The sequence below is a fragment of the Mastigoproctus giganteus genome, chromosome 2 (assembly GCF_048544385.1).
Source record: "Mastigoproctus giganteus isolate SK-2022 chromosome 2, ASM4854438v1, whole genome shotgun sequence".
NCBI lineage: Eukaryota > Metazoa > Arthropoda > Arachnida > Uropygi > Thelyphonidae > Mastigoproctus > Mastigoproctus giganteus.
This window is the reverse complement of record NC_143576.1, coordinates 244341496-244365567: the sequence shown is the minus strand read 5'-3', so window position 1 is coordinate 244365567 and position 24072 is coordinate 244341496. Positions and strand designations below refer to the sequence as shown.

At 34.4% G+C, this 24072-nt stretch overlaps 1 protein-coding gene across 7 annotated transcripts in view; it reads left to right on the top strand.

The window, feature by feature from the left end:
- Nucleotides 1-24072, top strand: part of LOC150090338 (forkhead box protein P4-like) — a 482373-nt gene that overhangs the window by 322364 nt on the left and 135937 nt on the right. For all 7 annotated transcript variants that reach the window (XM_090389816.1, XM_090389817.1, XM_090389811.1 and 4 more), the window contains one exon: nt 1034-1249. In XM_090389816.1, the coding sequence (XP_090245942.1) occupies nt 1034-1249 (216 nt within the window). The remainder of the gene's footprint in view (nt 1-1033; nt 1250-24072) is intronic.

Genomic DNA, 24072 nt, shown 5'->3' with positions numbered 1-24072 from the left:
TTCATTTATTTAGCATTTATTACAATAATTACAATGATATAAGATAGATGAATATTGCTGCTGAATTTTGAGTGAAATAAATACTAAAGAGAACTTGTCAGACTAATCAGCTAAAGTATTATGAGGTAGCTACAAAGGAATTAGATGCATAAGATAACTTTGTTATACAGGGTGTCCACATGAAAACCTTACAATTTTGAGTGGCTGTGAATAGAGAAAGAGAAGATGTATTTTAATGGGATTTGCTTTATTGTGAAGAATATATCTTATAGTACATGCTTCTTGCCATCTTTTTTTGTGAGTTATCTCACAAAGAGGATGTCTTTGTGTGCCTTTGTTGCAGGGAATGTGAGGAAATTAAGTGCCAGTTCAGCATTCTGATGGGCTTATATGAGAATTTGAAGAACAGGGTCGATGCCCTCAAAGGAATAAAAGAGGGGAACCATCAAACACTTGGCTGTCCAGCGGGGCTGTGCAAAGGTACTTGAGGACCTGGATGCAAAAGGGGTTAAGGGGCCTCATTTAGTTATGTTGAGACTTTGATGGCTCCTTCAATTGGGCCCCCCTGGATCAGGGGCCCTGGTACTGTGCATCCAATGCACCCCCAATTTTCACAGCCCTGCTTCCCAGCAAAACACTGAACACTACCCTTGTGTACCACATGACACAAATACATCCTACACAGCAGGATGTGTTGATCTCACAGGATGCAGCTATTATCAGTAACTCTGTTGTCAGGGAAATTATGAGCCCCATGTATCATCCAGAGAATATCAAGATGATACTCTAGCTCTCTCCAAGTTTACTTGAGCATGCATGAATGCGTCAGTTGTTACAACACCATCAGCAGTCTTCTATTGTATCTCCCATGTTGTGTGTACCTCCTTTGCTACACAATGGTGATGTGACCTCATAACTGTAGTTATTTTTGCCCCATAAAAAAACCAAAAACCAACCAACTACACAAAGTGAAGTCTTTAACACATCATTTTTCCCAATGGATTGGGTATAATTATTTACTTTTCCATTGTAGGGCTCCAAAACACAAGGAACAAAGCGGGCCAGGACGGCCTGTGGGAAGGTATCTGCTAGCGACACTACAGCCACCATACCATCTCTGCTAATGATGAACTCTCAACTTTTAGCTCAGCAGCAACTGCAGCAGCTCTTACAACAGCCTGTTCCTTCCCCTGTCCAACTTCAGCAGCTTCTTCAACAGCAACAGTCTTTATTTCTTCAACAGCAACAGGTAGGAATTTTATTTTTCCAAAAAAATTAAAATTTCAATTAATTTAAAATTTTAATTTAAATTGATTTAAAATTTTAATTTAAATTGATTTAAAATTTTAATTAAAATTAATTTAAATTTTTAATAAAATTGATTTTAAAATTTAATAATTAAAATAATTAATATAATGTAAAATTTTAATAATTAAAATATTAATTAGTTTAATTTGAAAAGTAAGAAATTAAAATTTTTCTTTTTTTATACAATTTACAAATTGTGTGGGAAAAAAAGAAATGCATAGATTAAATGTACGGTAGTTTTAATGTGGTTATTGTGAGCTTTAGACAGTCCGTGCATGCACACTTAAGTGTGTATTGTTATGAAGACTGATAAATGTGGTGTTGCTTGTGAAGAGATATGTGTATAAAGAGAAAAAAAGTGATTTAAAAGTGCATAATTTACCCTTATCTCTTCTGTCCATATTCCACATATTGGTTCCACATTTTATTTCAATATTTATTTTTAAAATTTGAATCAAGAACATGATCACTTTGTTTGCCTATGACTTTGGCTGCACCTTCTTTTATTTTATTAGGTTTTTTTTTATTATTATTATTCTTAATATATAGGAAACACCTTGGTGTTTTTATTTGATTTCTTCGTGAATCGCAATTAATGTACCGAGAAATAAAAATTCATAATGTAATTGCTTATTAATTATGAAGATACTATAAAATAATGCATAAAGACCATAAATTTAGTACAAAAAGAGGATAAAGAATACACAATAAAAAGTACTATAAAATTTTTTTTTTTAAATTTAAAGAATTTTTTTATATTCAAGTTAAGAACAGTAGCAGTTTTATGCATAGGTGCAATAGACATGTGTCTAGGGACCACCAGTATTTGGGGACCTCAAAATTTCATAGCACCTTAGCCCCCATCCTCTTCTTCATCTGATCTAAACATACTGATTAAGAAACATGATTTTAGACACTTTGTTCGTTGTCAACCTGATACACTTCAGTGATCATCTGCACCTCTTTTAAGAATATTTTCTCAGTTGAAACTGAAGCAGTAACTATGCTTCAGTTTCATGTATTAGTTTTGGACTAATTTGTAATGCCTGCGATAAATGATTTTGTTTTCTTTATACCAGTTTAATAGATTTTCTGCCTTGACAAAAGGGACCAATAATTTTATAGTTCTACTTCAGCAATGCTAAATTCTCTACAAATTTCTATTTGAATATGCTGCGCTTTGGTAGACTCAGATTCTGCGAAATTGAGTTAGTTTTGTACATTGAAGGATATGGGCATTTTGTTATAACTGGAGCAGTGGTATGTCAGATGTTAATATTGCTGCAAAGACAGTTCAGTGACTATGGCTTTGCACAATGATTCAAGGCAGTCATTCTGTGTGACCAATCAAGTCATTCACTCACTGGCCATCAATGTTATTAAAATTGTTTGTTAAAACATTTAGTACAAAAAATGAAATTGGAATACTTAATCCATTACATCCAGATATAATTTATTTCTAATTAACTACGTTGAAAACCAAGTAATTGAGTTGAACATTACTGTTTTCAGTTTTATCTTATTGAACTTGCAATATTTAATTGAATTGTGATGTAAATACATGGATTATGTTAAATTTAAAAGCTTGTGGTTTAAATACTCATATTCCTACAAAGCCAGGGTTCTTAACCTTGTTTTTTTTTTCCCAAAGGCCACCACCCTTCCTTTTGTCCTGTTGCCTCACTTCTCATATTCTAATTTCAGAAATTGAAAATAAAATACATGGTAAGAAAATTCAATTTTTAAAGATCTTGTTAAAAGAAACATTCTATGCATTAGAGGCCTCTGTAGCCAAGAGGTCAGGAGCATGATTGCAGTCAGTGCGAGATTAAGGCATGGGCTTTGCCTGGAGCGGCAAACACAGAAAAAGAATGAGGGAAGAAATATATGTCTTTAGTAAGAAGGTGCCCAAAAACAATTCTGCCCAGGGCATGGAAATACCTTGGTCCGGCTCTGAGTGTAGTAGTACAAGCTCTTTAAGTAGACCAGGGTTCAAGCCCCTGACTGCTAAATATGGTTGAACTGCCAACCTGCACTGGACCAGCGTGACAGATTATGGTCCATTTTTCTCAACATGAATTGTTGAGACTTCCATCCTGCAGTGGATTGATAATGGCTGAAGTTTATCTTTTTTTTTTTTTTTTTTTCTATGCATTAAAACAACCTAAATGAATAGGCTACCATTTTATGTTTGAAAAATTAAACAAAAAAAATTGAAGTAAATACACCACAAAAATTCTGTATTGGGACATCTAGCTCTCGCATCCAAAGAGAAGCAAGCCTCCTTTATTAAGAATCTGTGCCATAAACAAAAGCTAAGATCATTGCTAACATATTTTGTCACTATTTGGAGCCTCTCTATTAATCGAACAAATTGATCATCCTCAATTCCATGCTTTTGCAATCTGCTACTGGTAGATTGCCTTGACTAATAGAGAATTCTGATTGTTATCTGAAAATAGTATTGAAACAGAGCTCTCAAAAACTACAAATGCAAATCTGTTCATTTTTGAAACTTGAAGTATGCCAGCTGATGAAATTAAGATTTAGCTGCATCACTTCATTTTTAATGCATTCATCTTTAAATTCAATATAAGTATAGTCAAAATTGTTTTGGGCTTTATGCGAGTTCAGTATAATGTAGATTAACAGCCAGCATATGAGGCTTTCAGTAGTACTATATTTTTTGTTTCTGTGCGTTTAAAGTATTGCTTTAAAGTTGGGCAAAAATTTTAGTTAGATTTTAACTAAAATTAAACTGAAACTGAAATATTAAAGGTGTGTTACCGAATATGTACCATTTTATCATTACTTGATCGTCTAGCACAGGGACTGATGAATACAAATCACAAAGCTTATTTTGGTTAATCGTAGCACACAAAAGTAAACATCACTTATAATTTTGTGGAGAATACCAATGCCAGGAATCTCATTAATTACTTACTTGATTTAGATTGTGAGTTTACTTCAAAATTTTTACATATTTATCAAATGTGTTTTTTATAATTAAAAATTATAATAGTTTTAATAATTTTACAACCAGCATATTTTATTTAAGATAAAGATTGAAAAAAATGAAAAAAAAAAAAAAAAAGTTATCTGAGACTTTGCTTTGATGACGTCCTCCATTGCTGATAAAACAAAACAAATGATATAGTAAAAAAAAAACAGTAATGAATATAATTCTGTCTGTAATGACACCATACTCATGATGTAATCTAATTCGTTATTGCAAATAATTTTCTGGTTTTCTTTTCAGCAACAGGAAATGTAGGGAATTAGTTTTCAGAGTATATAAGCAATGTTTTTTTTATAAAAAATTGGATGTGTACTTAGTAAAAATAAAAACAAAAAAAAAAAAAAAAAAACACAGCCACACACAAAACCAAAATTTTATTTTAATTTATGTTATATAATATTCTTAAAGCTAATAATACTTGCACATGTACAAGAATGTTGCACACAAAACTAATGAATTTTGTGATAAGAGACTTTTGTTCGTGCAAACAATTTCAGTAAATATATCAAGTTGGTGGAATTGCTTCTTGTAAGAAAGCGATTGCCTGCTATGAGAAGAAAAAACTGTTTTGAACAACCACCCTGAAGTCATGCTAAGCATTCTTGGCTACCAAACTAATCAATAAGACTGAATGCTTATTCATTTTAATTAGTAAGTTGGCCTTGTACCTCTTAGCTAGTCACATGCTGTGAAACTACTCTATCTGCATAAAAATAGCTCACACTTAAATTGACTTCGCTTTTCTTTCATTCTTTCTTTTGTCCCTTTTTGTTTTATGATTTTTTGCATCTCTCTGAATGTCAGATACGTTAGAAACATTGTTCTTGTAATTAACTCTTGAGGTTAATTAAGAACATTCTAGATTAATCTCTAAAAATCAAATTTAACCAATAAATTAGGAATGGATGTGAGACTGGAAAGAAAACTTTTGTTCCTTTAAATTAATTAGAAGTATTAAGTGTTAGTAAAAACTTGTCATTAGGTACAAGCTGAGAATTAGATGCACATTCTCCCACCCACTCAGCTTCTCAGCCCACCTCTGTAATCAGCATTTCATTGATTTGATTGATATGCATTGGGAATGCTATCTTGTATACATAGATTATAATATTTTTCTTAATTTTTTTATACATCACATATGAGAAAAAATATACTCATGAAATAATGCATGAATGATGATAAAGAGATGCTACTACATTATTTTTCCTTCATTAAAATGCATTTATACAAGCAAAACATTTCATAATGGGAAAAAAGAAATTTCCAATAATATTGGAATTTTTCTTAGAAAACATCTGTAAGGATGATCTGTTGACAGAGTGAATTTAAATAGAATACTTGTTAGCATTCATTCTTTTCTTATTCATTATGGCATCTCTATGTTTTAGTATTTGGCAGCATTTCTTAATACTGTAAGTTAAGAAATGTGGTGTTAAGTAATTTTAAAAAATTTAACATTACACCTCAGTAATGTTAAATGGATTGATAAAGTTTTGGTTGACCATATCATACGTAGTGTGCTCCTGTAGTTCAGTTTTTATAATTATTGGAATATAATATGTTCACACAGGGGAATATGCCAGAACACTGTTCCAGAACCTCATTAATAAATATTGTTAGTAATACTTAAGATTTTAATAATTCATTGGTTTTTTTTATGAAATCTCAAACCTTGAACAGATTAAGTTTAAATAATTAAGTGGGAGGCTCTAATACAAATGGAGAGGAGATGTTCTCCAGAACTTATTTTTGTAAAAAAATAAGTTTATGGCCTACTGTTTATCATGGCATATTCTTATGTGTCACTATAACGTTGCTGTTTTTTTGCGCCAAAAAAATCAAATCTTATGTGTCATGACAGGCTAATATAGTGGCACACTGGAATAATTTGGTATTATCACTTTGTCACATATATTTTTATCCAATTTAAAATAAAAATATATACAAGAAAGAGATGTTCAAAATTATTCAATGTGTACAAAAAGTGAATGAAGGAAACATAAATTGAAAAATGATAGCTGCAAAATAGAAGTGCAAAAATATGTTTTCAGGCAGAATAATTGAGTTCTGGAACAAACTTCCATCTGGTGTTGTGGAAGTGGGTACTTTGAGTAAATTTAAGAAGGATTAGACACATTTTGAGAGAGGATGGGTAAATGATGTGAGTAGTTTTATTTTATTTATTTATGTATTATTATGACTTGTTTCTCCTTATGGCTTTTTTTTTATCAGATACTGGTACCAAGTGCATGGGTTAGTTAGTTGTGTTGAGGAACTTTCTAATTATCCTTCAGGCATTCAGGATCACAAAATTCTGGAATTCTTGAGTAAGTGTTCTGGAGCTATTGCTGCTAGGTTCTTATGGAGGCTTTTTGACACCATGCCAGTGTTTGACACAGTGATCAGGATGGTTATTACTTGTTCCATGTGCCACATTTCTTTGACTTCCTATCTTAGATCTGTGTACCTGCTGATCTCTTCTGCACAGGTTTTCTTGAGGTTGCAGGTGTTGGGTACCACTATATCGATCAGGTAGGTAGCTATTTCCTTCATGTTGATGAGGGTTATGTCTGGTCTGTTGTGTAGGATTATCTTGTCCATTATTATGGCACGGTCCTAGTATAGTTTGTATGTATGGATCTCTAGTACAGCTTGGGGTTCGTATTTGTAATACAATACACTTTCTTTGATCAACTACTATTTTTGCGCTAGCTTCTGATGCCACTTGTCTCCAAAAACAATCCTGCATGTCATCCTGCGGTGACATGCAGTATTGTTTTTGGGGACTGGTAGCATCATCAACATGTACCATTTGTTGCTCCAGGGTCCTTGATGATGTATTTCCTATAGTTCCTGGTGTTGATTACCTGGTCTTGGATGGTGAGCATGAATCCTTTGATCTCGGAGAAGAGCCTCCCACTTGTGAGCTATATGTTGGAAGCCATCTTATCTATGCAGTCTTGATGGAGGTCATTGTAGTGTCTACCATAGAGTACCTACTTCATCCATCTTTTTGTCTTTGTTTCTTTTGTGTATGTGTGATTGTTGTTTCCTTGTTAAGGTTGAGTGGTGCGTGCCATTTGTCCACCTTCCTTGTGGCTTGGTAGACTGGCACTTTGTTTTCCTGGAAGTAATCCCTTAGGTTCTTAATCACCTTCTTCTGTTGTTCAATGAGATCTGTCAAATTCCTCCCTCTTTCTTTCTGGACTATGGTCAGTTTCTCAATGGCTGACTTTGGGTGGTGTTAGCTCTTGGTCATCATTATCCTGGTCGATGTCATAATCTCCTGCAGCTGCTCAGTGTTGGTCTAGTCTATGATCCCAAAGACATATGTTAGTATTGGGACTGCATAGATGTTTATGGCTCTGACCATGTTCCTGCCATTCAGCTTTGTTTTTAGCAGGCTCCTCAGTCTCTGATGATATTTCTTAGGTGTATCTTGATCTCCTTGTATTCTAACTCTTGAGTTTGAATCATTCCCAGATATTTATAGTTCTCTCCCTCTGCCATGGCTTTATTATTATTATATTTTTTAATTATTATTTATTATTTTTTTTATGAAAACCCGAAACAAGAAAGGTATTAGAACCTATAATACTTAGTACCATACCATGCATTGAAGGTTGAGTAGATGAAAGAAGATACTCGTTGACATTAGACTTGAATTTCTGCAAATTGTAATTTTCACGAAATATTTATGAAGGAAGGTTGTAGTATTATTTTTGTTGTATTGTTATTTATTATGGTTTTATTATTATTATATTTTTTAATTATTTATTATTTATTTTTTTTTGGCTGATGCTGTATAAGGTTGCTTCCTTACATTGTATGCCACTACTAACATAAATAAATTTCATTAAGGAACTGAAATGCAAAATCTCAGCAAAATGTGTTCAATCAAAAGGATGTTTTCATTGCATGCGTGTAGACCAGGGGTACTTGTATGGCACATTCACCTCTTAAAAGTGGCACATTGTTATTGCAGCTATCCATTCTGTTTGGTTAATTAGTTGAGGAAGTGTGAAAAGCAAATTATAATATGCTTTAAATGACTATTAAGTATGTATTAAAAGTGCAAAGCACTTTTAATACATACTTAATAGTCATTTAAGTGTGGTGGTCATTAGTCATTTAAGTGTGGTGGACAGCCATTAAATATGGTGGTCATTTAAGTATGATTAATACTTAAATGACTTAATAGTCATTTAAGTATGGTTAATAGTAATTTAAGTATGTGAATAAAAAGACTGTGGTCTTTTTATTCACATGAGTATAAAGACCATAAAAAGTAATTGTAATAACTTTTGGTAAAAATTTCTTTAGTTTATCTTATATACAAAAGTATTCTTATTTTTGAAGTAGTTGATTGGTTAATTTGTTAAATAAGTTTTTAGAATAGAATGAAGAGCTTTGTTTGTCAACAGAATAAACATTGCTCTGTAGAAGGTATATAAAAAATAAAAATAAAATAAAATAAATTTGGTGTTTATACTCGAGGACAACCACATAAGGCCAGAGGAGTTCACAAGGAGAGAGAGAGAGAAAGAGAGAGAGAGAGAGAATACAAGAATATCACTGTATTTGGTAGCCACGTGGTCTTGGACCACAGTCACTGAAATGTGTATACTTCTGTGCCCTCATTGCTAGGCCACTCAGTCATGGTGGCCAGAGAATATATTATATAGAGTTTAGAATAATAAATAATTAATTGCCATTCTACAAATATATACAGTAACCTTTAACCGACTACAGTTTAACAGTCAGTGTCCACTGAATCATGCATTTTGCACAGGACACAATGACATAACTGCCTCAGTGTCATGGTACTTTTCATCAGTAAAAATATTTTCACAGTAAAGCAGAGTGCTAGGAATCCAGAGATTTTCTTTGTCATTGCTCTCCATCAGCCTGATGAACACATCAGACTTCAGTAGTGATTAATTTGAAACTTCAGTACGTCTACTCCAAATTAAGCTGCAGTCAAAGTTTCCACTTCCATTGCACAACACATCACAAAATTTCCAGATCTTCTGTTCCATGCAAATAAGTACAGTAAAATACAGCATTCCAACATTTTATGTTTTTTATTTCATAGTACAGCACTTTTTAATGATGTTTGGTAACTTTAGCAACTATGTGTATTTCTTTAGAGTTTGACAGGTGAAGAGATTTTGTGGATAGGCTGTCCATATAGTTTGTTTAACTGAAGTTTTACTTGATTGCAAATCATAATTTAATTTCAAGAGGAAAACATCACATTATTTATAAAAATTATTTAAGCATGAGATGCTAGCTCACAAAAGCATTCTCTGAAGTACACATTAGTTTCTTTTTTAAAAATACATTTATTGTCTTATGAATTTATGTTTGATTTATTCAAGTTCTAGTTACTCTGTTAAAAAAGTTCAAATAGCAAAATGTTGGTTCTCTAAAAGCTGAAATTTCAGATTGGCCTACCTCCCATCTTGATCATGGAATATATCTTACTATGAAAATCTGGCTTCAGCAGATTGAGAATTTTAATGGACTGAGCAAACTATTGAAATTTATTTTTTTTTTTCATTAAGATAAAGTTTCCAAAAAGATAAGAAGTGCCTGTTTCCCTGCTAAAAATTTTATTTAAAAGCCTAAGTCAAATTTATTTCATTAAGTTAAATTGAAGTATTTCAGTTTATATGAGTAGAAATAGCTTTGAGAGTAGCAAGGCAAATATTTTTGAATCATATGTGTAATAAATGTGTAATTTTTTTTAGCAGATATTTCATCAAAGACAGTGGTCTGAAATTGTCCATCTTAAGCAACAAGAACTTGAAATCCTAATAGTCTGAAATCCTCCCCCTACCACCACCCTCTCTATCCAAACAATTTACAGTGCTCTGTTGTGATTATTAAAATGTTATCTTATCACTAATGTGCTTTTGTAAATAAGTATTAGGTTTAGTATGTATAATTTTTATTCTCTAAATGAGCCAAAACATTATGACCAGCGAGTCTTTATGCAAATCAAAGCAACTGCAGGTGAATTGTGGTGCGTGCACAGGTTGGGACATGGTATAAAAAACACCTGCTACTGAGCTCCATTAATCAGTGTTACTCTTGTTCTCCAGATGGGAAAGGCAGGACTTAAGCAAGTTTGATAAAGGCCAAATTGTAATGGCCAGACGACTGGGTCAGAGCATATCCGAAAAGGCATGGCTGGTGGGATGCTCATGGTCAGCCCTAGTTAGTACCTACTGAAAGTGGTCCGAGGAGGGGGAACCCACGAACCACTGGCAAGGTGTTGGACGACCATGGCTCATCGATGCTAGAGGTGAGCGAAGGTTCTTCCGGATGGTACGTGGCAACAGAAGAGCGACTGTGGCGCAACTCACCAGTAATTGGAATGCTGGTGACGGGAGTAATGTGTCACAACACACAGTACATCGAACCCTGCTGAAAATGGGCCTCTCTGAGTGCCCATGCTAACCACGGTTCACTGGCAACAGTGCCTACAATGGGCACGCGAGCATCAAAACTGGACCTTGAGTGATTGGAAGAAGGTCATCTGGTCTGATGAATCACGTTTCCTGTTGTACCATGTGGAAGGCTTTGTACATGTACGTCATTTACCTGGGGAAGTGATGGCACCTGGATGCACCCTGAGTCCAGTCATCCATGTGCTTGTCACTCTGATATCTACCACCAAACTAAACATCATTGCTGCATGTGGAAGACCAACATCATATTAGGTAGGTGGGCATAATGTTTTGGCTCATCAGGGTATGTGTTCTGATATTTCTTACCATTTCAGAAAACCAAACTATTTTCATGACAGTAGGTTTCAGATGCATCAATTTTATATGATTTATTCATGTTTTACATCAGTTTTTGTTTAACTTAACCTTATAAGTTATAAGTTCTTGGCATTATATACTTCCAATTTGACTTCAGTAATATATCCTTATCTACTTATCTGCATTCCTTATCTACTTATCTATCTATATACACACATACACACACACACATATATATATATATATATATAGATGTAGATAAGGAATGTGGTAAAGGGAGAGGAGGTAGTCTAACGAAACGGAAAGTCAAAACTGTGGAATAAAACAAAGGCACTGTAAAATGAAAGTAATATAATGCAGCAAGAAGTAAGTTCTCTGTTACAGAGGCTTTACTTCTTGCTGCATTTCCCTTGGTTTTGATGGTTGACCCTTGAAGTAGACGTTAAAATAATCTAATTTGCAGCATTAAGTACATTCTATATTTTATTTTATTTTTATTTTACAGGTACCTTTGTTTTATTCCATAGTTTTGACTTTTGGTTTCATTAGACTACTTCCTCTGATGCCTCTGTAGCCAGGAGCAGCAGTGCGTAGCATGCACTTCTTGATTAGACCGGAGTTCGATCCCGTGCCCACCAAATACAGAGGATGTGGAAAGGTCAGGGAATGACCACCGCATATCCCCAGAGCAATATGGCCTTAGTTGCTAATGCTCCTAAAAACCAAATAACAAATAACTACCTCCTCTCCCTTTACCACATTCCTTATCTGATTATCTGCATTCCTTTATAGTCATTGGGCTCTTTCTACTATGTATAGTATTACTGCAGGTCTATAATGCATCATGAACATCTATTCTAAATATATCTGCAACCTCTCTTAACTACCTCTATTACTATTATATATATAGATTTTTGCTTCACTTTTAGCTTGCTTTTTTGTTCATCACTGCCGAACAAGAATAGAAAAACCTTGAGATGACATTGAAACTACATTGGGATTTCTAAGGGAATCTAGTTTTTAGACAGCTTTTGTGATTCAAGTTTTAAATGAGAATATATTTGATGAAACCACGGTTGTTATCTGACATCGATGGTTTTCTGGTGATTTTAATTCTGTCTCAGAGATATCAAATGCCAGAAAGCCTCTCTTCTTCATTTAAGTTGTATATATTAAGAAATTTTACAGCCCACAAAAATGGAACTTGTCTGAAATCTTAATTCACATCTTAAATCTTAATGTACACAACAAATGGTTAAAATGTGACTTTGAGCAAACTTTGAATAATAGTATTGACAAAAAGAAAGTTTATGTAGCATAAGCCTAAAATTATAAATATCATATTTTCCAGACCAACAGATGCAACTTTTTCTTGGAGAATGTCACCAAAAATTCTCCTAAATCTTATGATCCCAAGTACACTAGGTGCATACAATGATGTTTTTATCTGGAGCAATGGCTAGATAAAGTATGGTCAAAATATCCAGTCTTCTGGAAAAAAGCTAGCTTTTTTAGTGTATGACCATTTTAGATCACATGTAACAGAAGCAAGATAAAGGACAATTTCTGAATTAAAAGTTTAGTCAGCTGTAATTCCAGAAAGTCTTAGCCAACAGCCACTGGACATCTCAGTTAACAAACCCTTTTAAGCATTCATGTGTAAGGAGTGATTACTAACTGATTCCAGGCACCAGATCATGATTGACCCCAACAGTATGAATGAAGCAGGTTTACAAATGCATGAATGGATGAAAAATTCATGAAGTTAGTGAAGCACAAAACATTTTCCATATTTCATGTTATTTGGAATTGGCAATGACCTTGATGGCATTGAGGATGTTTCACACTTTGAAGAATGCAAATATCTGTCATATACAATCATCTATTACAAATATTATGGTTAAGATCATAATATTAGTAACAGATGGATATGAGAACAACAAGATTTTGGTATTCTGTTACATTAGCATTAGTAGAGGCTTATGATATAAGAAAGCAAGCTTATGCAGCATCAGCCAAAAAAAAAAAAAAAAACCCTCCTATTTCACCCCTCCATTCGTTCCAAATGCCTGTCCAGCTCAGCCTTAAATTTATTTAGGCTAGCAGCTTCCACAACAAAAGATGGTAGGCTGTTCTACCAATCAACTACCCGCTGGCTAAAGGCAAATTTCCACACATCTGTTCTACAACTGTCTTTCTCAGTTTGAATCTCTACCCCTCAGGTTCTTAATCTGTTGTTGTTGTTGTTGTTTGTTGTTTTGGTTTTTAGGAGCATTAGCAACTAAGGCCATATTGCTCCGGGAATATGCGGTGGTCATTCCCTGACCTTTCCGCGTCCTCCGTATTTGGTAGTGACGGGCTCGAACCCCGGTCTAATCAAGAAGCGTGTGCTACGCACTGCTGCTCCTTCCCACCTGGCTACGGAGGTGTGCCTTCTTAATCTGAGCAATAGGAAGAATCCCATCAGCATTCAGCTTGCTCAACCCATTCAAGGCCGTATACACCTCAATCAGATCACCTTGCAGTTGCCTACTCTCCAGGCACTGAAATTTGCAGAACTTAAGCCTTTCTTGGTAAGAGCACCCCTGTGTTCCCCTCACCAATCTTGTTGCCCTTCTTTGTACTCATTCTAGCAACTCTACATCTTTCCTAAAATGAGGCCTCCAGACCTGTACACAGTACTCTAGATGTGACCTGACCATTGCCTTGTATAATGGGATAATCACCTCCTGTCCCTGCTATCAAAATTCCTATCCAGTTGAAGTAGCATACTATCTTTATCGTTGTTAACAACCCTGCCAACCTTTGTATCATGTGCAAATTTGGACATTAAACCTGATATACCTTCATCAATATCATTGATAAATATACAAAACAACAATGGACTCAACACCGACCCCTGGGGAACTCCACTAATAACATTTGTCCACGAAGAGTGGACAAATTATGTGGTATCATACAATAAATTTATGTATATTATTAATTATAAACATTTTTTAATTCTTCCTGTGGGGATGTAAGCTGTGAAACTAAAGGCTGGGCCTTTAATATCAATAGACTTTAATATTAGTCTTGTAATATACCATTATCAGTGTTACTAATGAATACCAAAAATTATATGGGGAATCCAGAATTGAACTGAATTTAATTGTGTGGGAGGACTCCACTTTTGAAATTGATCCATGGGGCGGACCAGTTATTTCTGGTATAAAGGAGACTACTTTTTAGTGCAGGTATGTGGGTTTTAATATGGAATTTTGAATAAATACATTAAATTAAAATAACTAAATATCAGGCTATTGTTTAGTCCTCTTAATTTCATACTTTAGTAGCAAGAAAATTAAAAAATAAAATTGGGCTGCAAATTTAAAAAAAAAAATTAAAAATTTTTGCTAAATACAACAAGATGAAATAGAGATGCTAATTGTTACCTACTACCAATCAATTAAATGAGAAAAATTATTAAGCAAACTATAAGCTTTCAAATAATAGTGAAAATCAAATAATGAAGCAAGAGCCTGCACTCACCAAGGGAAGCACAGCAGCATGAAATCATGCAAATAAGGTGCAACTGCTGCCCAAAATAATTCTAGAAACCCCTCCACATGTGACCCAAAAGTAAACACAGACATCTACTAAGAGAAAGAACAACACAAAAGAAAAGAAAAGAAAGTTTTTAGAAACCACAGTAAGTACATTTTCATGGAAAATTTCTTTTCAGAATTTTCACAGTAATAGAATATGGATCCAAATCCATGTTCTAGGTGAATATAGATCTTTACTGATCCACCATTTATTTTTTTGTGACTCCCTTATAATATCTTCTCAGGTTGGTTAAATACAATTTCCCCTTGACAAAGTCACACTGTAATTTCATTATAATTCTATTCCTGACTTGATGATACCATACAAATTCCATAATTATAAATTTCATTAGTTTTAATACACTGGTGTACAAAACTTAAGGACCAGTCAGGTTTTCACATGTAGCTTCTCATAGGAGTGGCCTGGATATGGGAAAAGCATACCAAAGGAATCTTGTGAGGTGCAGAAATGATGAAGGAAACAACACCGACACAACAATGGAAACGGTACAGAGGGACTTTATTCAAAAATGGCAACATAGCACTGGATGCCATGATACAGATGCATCACTGTCAAAGATGGAACAAAGGGAAGAGGTGGTCCTCATTAGGAGATATGGCCACCCCCTAATGTCGATGCAGGCTTTGCACCACCTGTCTATACTTAGAACAATGTTTTTGATAAGTTCTTGCGGTAACGTCATCCATTCCTCTGTCAGTGCCATCTTCAGCTGGTGAACATTTTCTGGTGGGTGTGGACGTGCCGCTAGGCGTCTCCCCAGAGCATCCTATATGTGTTTGATGGCATTTAGATTGGTGTAATGGGCAGGCCAATCCATACAAACAATGTCCTCACTTTCCAAAAGCATATCAACAGCTGCAGTGCGATGGGGTGTGGTGTTATCATCCATAAACACAAACTCAGGGCCAGTGGCACCTCAGAACAGATGCACATGGGGAAGGATTACCTCAGTACAGTAGCGTGTACCGTTTACAGACAGCCTTCCAGTATCTGGAGTTGTGTATGTCCATCCAAGATAATGCCTCCCCAGATGAGAACACCTCGACCGCCATATCGATCCCTTTCAGTGATGTTTGCGAGGTGATACCGTGTGCCAACCTCTCACCAGATTAGCTGACGTCCAGAATCACTGCTGAGATTGAATCTATTCTCGTTAGTAAAGAGTACCTTACCCCATTGCACTGCTGTCCAGTCCTTGTGTTCAATGCACCACTGTAAACAGTGTCTCTGATGGGCAGGTGTTAAAGGGACACAGGGTACTGGCCATCGGGCAAACAGTCCAACTTTGTGGCGTCGCCTGGCCACAGTAAACCACGATATTCTAAGTCCTGTGCAGCTGGTTTGCAATGGATCCCGCCTGTAGCATTATATAGCGGTCATCATTGGGCATTGTTTTTTGTGGCTGACCACCACTGGCTGGTCCTTCGAACGATTGTACCTGCCATTCTGAAGGCTGACAACGCATGTGAGATGATGCTATGGGTGATACCGAACTCTGCAGCCTTTCGACCTTCCTCAAGCTTCCCAATTATTCGACACTGGGTAAAGTCATCCAATTGTTGTCAACTGGCCATTCTTTTTTCTGTAGCACTGTATGAAACCAATTGAACATCTGTAACAATCGTGCTCACCATACCAGAGAAAAGGTAATTTATACATAACTGCTGAACTGCTGCTTTTATCTGTTTATGTGAGCCCTCTCATCTTGATTTAAATTTTTGCTTGTGCACCAGCTTTCTACTGAATGGCCACAGTTATGCAAATTGCCACTGGCTGTTTCATTTGATTTTGTGGTTGTAACCTTTAGAAATAGTGTTGGTCCTTAAGTTTTGCACACCAGTGTAGTACTAAAATCAGACTTGCTTGCTTTCTTGCATCGTTTGCCATTACTGCTACTTGACAGGTTTTTAGTTATCCATTTTTACCTTTAAACACCACCTTCATGATACAGTTCACACATCTCCAACGTTTAATTATTTTTCTTTAGTCAACTGAAAACAATAATAATAATTATTATTATTATTATTACAACTAAAGGTCTTATGACCTCTCTTTCTGCTTAAGTGGATAGGTTCCATCATGTCCTGAAACAAGTTGCATCTCTTTAAGTGTAGTAATTTTCCTTCCTATCTTACATCAAATCATAAAGTTTCAAGGATATAAATGCCCAGATTACAAATGCTTGCCTTCTACTGCATGCCTAGTTTCAAGGGATTTTGGAAAGTTTCAGCAAATATATATGTTTTCTGAGACTATGTTGTTTTTTCTTATGTTGAAGTGCAGTTGAAGAATGTAAGAATTTTAAAATAAAATTAAATAAAACACATTAATGAACCTCTTGTGGAACTTTGTTTCCTTTTCTGCTTACTTAAGTAATACCTAATTAGTGTAAAATTCAAAACCAAATGGCAAACTTTAATCAAAAACTAAATGATAGCCAATCATATAGTCAAAATAATTTTTTTTGTTTCTTTAAATAAGGCAGAATTAATGTGATATATGAAGGACACTAATTAAAACCAACTGAATTGTTATCAAGTAACTTTTAGTGTACACAAAGTTTTTCAATAAGTAAGTTAAACTCCCATACAGTAAAACTGCTTAGCAGTTGACAGTGGTTCTAGATTTCATGTTGAATTTCACCAGGTCTAATAAAGAAAAATTGAGAGAGAATTAACTGCACAGGACAGAAACCCATTTAGAAAAATGAAGTGGCTTCTTAAAGTTTTCTACCCTGTAAAGATTTTCATCTGCCAGGAATCCATCTCATCAGGAATCACAATGTCTGGGTTTAACACTGCTTTTAACATAATTTATGCTTGTTGTTGAGCTGCTTTATGATGATACTAGTTATCACAATTATTCTCTGTTAGATAATTGGTAAATACAGTAATATTAGAATTAAAATATCTTTATGTATGTCTTTGATATCTACAATTTCATTTTGTGCTATTTGCATTGGCAGAGGACTTCAGTATAATCTGCCTATACTACTTTTTTTAAGAATTCTCTAATAAATTTATAAAAAAATATTTTCTTTCTCCATTCATAAGTTTTTAAATATTTGACCTATGTGTGCCCTCCTAGCTATTAATTTCCTGGAATGCTTGAAACAGGCTTGGCAGCATATGCAAACTTTCTTGTATTTCTTATATTTAAATGCATGTCATTACTACAGTATATATCTATTTTCCCAGCTAATGTGGACTGTATTAAGAAAAAAAAAATTATTCCAACATTTTTTGATCAGACTTGCATCATATATTCCTTTATGTCTTGCTTGGACGATCACTCATCGGTGAAGACAGGATATTAGAGCTGGAAAAGGAATTAGAAAATGTGAATTGGAATATCATCGGTTTGGCTGAAACAAGAAGAAGAAATGAGTCACTTATAAGTCTATCAAGTGGAAATCTGCTGTACACCAATGGAAACAGTGAAAGGAGTGAAGGTGGAGTTGGGTTTCTGGTCCATAAAGATTTAAAAAACAACATTTTGGAATTCAAAAGTACATCACCAAGGGTGTCAAGACTAATACTCAAGATTTCTAAGAGGTACAAGCTAAAGATTATAATGATTTATGCACCAACATCGAGCCATGATGATGAAGAGGTTGAAGAAATGTACACTGAAATTGAGAGTCTTCTAGATGAGCAGAAAACCCACTACACTATTATTATGGGGGACTTCAATGCTAAGGTTGGAAAAAGGCAAAACAGTGCAGAAAGAGGAACTATAGGAAATTTTGGAATTGGTGAAAGAAATAAAAGAGGTTTTTTTTTTTTTTTTTTTTGGTAGTTGTTGGCGCATCGGCTTCTGTGGCCATATTGCACCTCCCAAGGTTTTTGCAGTACTTTGATCCAAGCCCGAGGCGGGAATCAAACCCGCGACCTTTGGGTTGCCGGGTAGGTACTTTACCCACTCGGCTAGCCCGGTCGGCATATAAAAGAGGTGAAAGACTTGTGGAATTTGCAGAATCTCAAGGACTGTCAGTAATGAACACTTTTTTCAAGAAAAGGGTGAACAGAAAGTGGACATGGAAGAGTCCAAATGGATTAACAACTAATGAAATCGACTTCATCCTCACTAACAGAAGATATATTGTGAATGATGTTACTGTCCTGAATAAGGTAAATGTTGGAAGTGATCACAGAATGGTAAGATGTACACTTGATATAGATGTAGGAAAGGAAAGGAAAAAACTGACCCGAGTAAATAATACAAAGGTCTTTGAAATAACAGAGGAGGAGAAAAAGCAGTATGTACTGGAACTTAAGAACAAGTTTGAGCTTCTGCAGACTGCTCAGGACCAAGATATTGACGAGGAATATTACAACTTTCTGAAAGTGATAAAGCCCAAGAAACCTATAGGGAAACAGAAATCCAAAGAAGAAAAAATTAGTCAAGAAACACTTGTCATGATGAACCAAAGACGACAAATGAAGAGCAAGAAAAACACTGACAGGGAGAAAATTGAGTATACTGAGTTATGCAAAGCCATTAGAAAGAGACTCAGAGAGGACATAAGAAGATTTAACACAAGAAAAGTAGAACAAGCATTAAGGGAAAACAAAGGATTTAAATCAGCAGCCATGAGCAGTAATACAGAAAGACAAATGATACCGAAACTGAAGAATAGCGATGGTGTACTTATAAACAGCAGAGAAGGCATAATTCAAATAGCAGAAGACTACTATAGAGAATTATACAAGGAGCGAGGGAATGATACCAGCAGTGGGGAACATGGATTGCAAAGTAGCAACACATACGACATACCCGATATTCTTCCTGATGAGGTAGAACATGCATTGAAGAAAATGAAGAATCGGAAAGCCCCGGGGGAAGATGAAGTTACTGTAGAGTTGTTAAAATTGGGAGGAAGAGACATAACACAAAAACTGGCAAGGCTCTTCACAAAGTGCATTAGAAAAGGTGTGATGCCTAAGCAGTGGAATAATGCAGTCATAGTTTTGCTGCATAAGAAAGGAGATAAATCAGAAATTGGAAATTATAGACCAATTAGCTTGTTATCCCATATCTACAAGTTGTTCACAAGGGTCATTACTAACAGATTAGAAAGAATACTTGATGAGAATCAACCGAAAGAGCAAGCTGGCTTTAGGACAGGATTCTCAACTATGGATCACCTTCACGTAATATCACAGCTAATGGAGAAAGCAAATGAATATAAAACACCATTATGCCTGGCATTTGTGGATTATGAAAAGGCATTTGACTCCATACAGCATAAGGCAATGTTTCGGGCACTGGAAAGACAAGGCATAGATACTCCATATATTATGATTTTGAAGAAAATATATGAGAGTGCTACATCCTTTATTAGACTAGACAAAGACAGTAGCAAATTTAAAATCGAGAAAGGAGTTCGACAAGGAGACACAATATCTCCGAAGCTGTTTACTGCTGCCCTTGAGGAAGCTTTCAGAAGATTAGACTGGTCGCAGAAAGGAGTCAATGTGAACGGAGAGTACCTAAACCATTTACGATTTGCAGATGACATTGTGGTCATAAGCCACGATCCCAAAGAATTAGAGGAAAATCTTAATCAGTTATGCACAGTTAGTAAGGATTTTGGACTAAAGATGAATATGGATAAAACAAAAGTAATGATGAACAAGTATGCCACGGAAAGGGAAATAATGATTGAAGGAGCAGTAATTGAAAAGGTGGAGTCATATACTTATCTGGGACAAGTAATTAGCTGTAATAATGATAAATGGCTGGAAGTCAAGAGAAGAATAAATTTTGGATGGATAGCATTCAGGAAATATAGCCACATACTGAAGAGCAATATCCCAGTTTGTCTGAAACGTAAAATAATGAATCAATGTATACTCCCCACCATGACTTATGGAAGTGAAACTTGGGCACTCACCAAAAGAATGGAAGAGAAGCTAAGAACTACACAGCGAAGAATGGAACAAATTATATTGGGAATCAGACTGTTAGATAAGAAGAGAAACACATGGATTAGGCAGCAAACTCAAGTAAAGGACATTCTTATCAAAACTAAAGAACTAAAATGGTCTTGGGCAGGACACATAGCTCGAAGACATGATGACAGATGGACTAAGAAAATAACAGAATGGTACCCAAGAGGGGCTAGAAGAAAACTTGGAAGACAAAGGCGGATATGGATAGATGAAATTCATGAGTTTTTGAGTAGTAAATGGATGGCCAGTGCTCAAAACAGAAGGAACTGGAAAGTTGCTGGAGAGGCCTTCATCCTGCAGTGGATTGAAAATGGCTGATGATGATGATGGGCAGAATTCCAAACACTTAATTTCTTTTCTCTCATTTAAGCTTATCTTTTTAGTCTTATATTGTTAAACCTCTAGCCATGGCCGTAATGAGTTTGTATACTGTACCTTTTGATTACTGGTATCAAATAAAGATTATTTATTTATGATCATTTATTTATTTTTGCATTAATTTCCGACTTTTAACTTTTTCTTAGATCTTCAGTTTTTTTCTGTCTCCAGGATTATTAATTTCATCTTAAATAACAGTATATCTCATTGTAACTCTGCATTTAAAATGCCTTTTTAACAGCATATCAGGGTATATGTTGTTAAATAAGGGTATATAAACTGCATATGACATTTCATGTGTTCTAAACTTAAATTGTCTAATTCTGGAAATAAGAACTATTTAATAACTAGAAATTAATTTAAACTTTGAAATAAATACATACTAAGCATATTGGACTGTTCTTTTAGTTCTTCCTCAGTGGCTCACAATTAACAAGAATTTAAATCCTATATACAAGGAAAAAATTCATTTCACAGGTGCTAACTACAGTCTAGCTATTTGGAACTCTATACTCAAAGGAATGGCAGTTCCCTAAAGTCCTAAAGCTTGAGTAACTGTTTAAGTCACAAACAACAGCCAAATAGTTAATTAAGTTTTAGGACTTTAGTTTGCTTCCATTCTTTGATGTGCAGAGCTGTGAAATGCAAGTTTTTTTTTTTTTTTTTGTATATACTATGTTAATTGTGATCCACAGAGAAAAGGGCTGGAAGAAAAGAACAGTCCAATATGTTTGGCTGTTTATTTATTTTAATATTTAAAGTAATGTATAAGCAATTATATAGCTAATTATTTCCAAAATCAAAAAGATCCTTATTCAAGCATACATATATTATTGTATTTTTGCATGAGACAGTTACACTCTGCTTCTCTTTCACCTTTTCTGTCTTACTTAATATTTATGAGCTTTTTTAACTAGGGAATCACTTGATATTGTAGCCTCCTCTTGGAGGAGGATAAATAGTATAAATGCAGAGCTACAGATTTTGCTCCCTACAAGATTTTCATGGGGTCTTCTGGTGCCCTTTAACAACTATTTCATATAGTGGAAGTGGCAGCAGTTCTTCTTTGCATCTGGGCACTTAATTAAAATTCTTGACATAAGTCAGATGTTCCCAAGTCAGATGTTCTTTGTGCTACTAATATACAGCACAAAGTTATAAAGTAATAACTTTATGCCATGATGATGAACCATTCTCATATTTTCTCTTTTTTGTGCTATTTTATTTTCTTAAAATTGTATGAAAACTAACCAATTAAAGATTTCAATAAATACCATATAATATCCTTTGTTTTTGTCTTTCACATTATCTTTTTTAGAAGCTGGAGGTCTTTGAATTTATAATTATGTAATTCTGTTATTTCATTATTTTTCTTGAATGCTTTAGCATCGATTTAAATACAGTATCTTATTTATGGATATTTTGTTATACATTTGAATGTCTCTTCTCTTCTCTTCTCTTCTCTTCTCTTCTCTTCTCTTCTCTTCTCTTCTCTTCTCTTCTCTTCAGTTTCTTAGTGAAAGGTCTTATCATGGTTTGTGAATTTTAGAATTATGTACATGAGACCTGAGCAAAAAAAGATTTTAAAATAAAGAAAGGACTCATATAATGTTTACATTAGAAACATCCAGCCCATTGGTAGCCTGTGGCTTTATCTTATAAGTGTGCCATGTTATTTAGTATTTTATGCTGTTTTTGAACTTACAAGTTTTCTTTCATATTCAAACTTGCAAACATGATTCACTTGGTTTTGTTCATGTAATTTAATACAATTAGACTTCTCTTCCCTGCTTTGCAATATCATTGTTACCAGATGATCTCAGAAGTCCAGTGATGCTTGGGCCACTTCCAGCTTTTGAAACTCTTAGCCATAATGAAAAAATATTAAAATATATATATAAATGTATATATAATGTATATACATTATATATATACATTTATTAAATAAAATAAATTTTATTTAATTATATAATTAAATAAAATGTATTTTTTATTTAAAATGTGCATTTTAGTTTTTTACAGTGCAAATTTACTAATTACTGAAGAAAAGTCTATTAGAAAAAACTGTTTTAGGCCACTTTAGAGCTTGATGCCAAGGCCAAATGGTCATCATAATGACACCCCCCTTTCCCTGTGATAAACCTTGATTATTACATCTGCAGTGCAAATAGATTGCAGTATATGTAGAGCCATATTAGTTGGTAACTGGCCAGATGGTCACTAACATTAAATATCATCACAAAATGCTTAAGGAGAATAAGGATTGGGAATGTGAAATATGGACTCTACAGAGAGTGTTGGCTGCACCAAACTTAGTGTTATTCTTGATATGAGAGAAAAAGATGGAATTATATTTTAACATCTCTCAAGAGCAGCAAGAGTAAATTCATCTTATTGATGTGTGTGTGTGTGTGTGTGTGTGTGTGTGTGTGTGTGTGTGTGTGTGTGTGTGTGTGTGTGTGTGTGTGTGTGTGTGTGTGTGTGTGTGTGATCTGCATAAATCAAAACTTATTTTTGTATAAATTGATGGAAAGGGGAAAAGAGAGTACATGGTTGGTTTATAATGCCCGAAGTTTAATATTTAATAATTAAAGTAGTCCACTGCTCAAAATGGTTGATATTACTGTCAGTCATGTGATTTTCAGTGGAGATTAAAGTAGTTGATTTTTTTCTCCATCTTATATTGCATTTGAGATAAACCTATGAAGGGTGCTATCCATAACCAAAGTAAGGAATTATTATACAAATTGTAAAGAGTACACTAATATTGTTTACGTTAAACTACTGCATTATTTTATATTAAGTAATGTAAATGTTTATTTTTCAACTTCTCAGTCTGAATGCTGTTCATTAGTGAAATACAAAATCTGCTCTCAAGAAGCCAATTAAATAAAGTGATTTGTATTCAGAAATGCACAGAAGCTTGTAATATTTTTATACAAACACTAGTTATAAATGCATTATATTTAATAACTTCTTATGCCCTAGAGATATTTAAACACCAAATTTATTTTATGGTTTATTTTCTTATTTG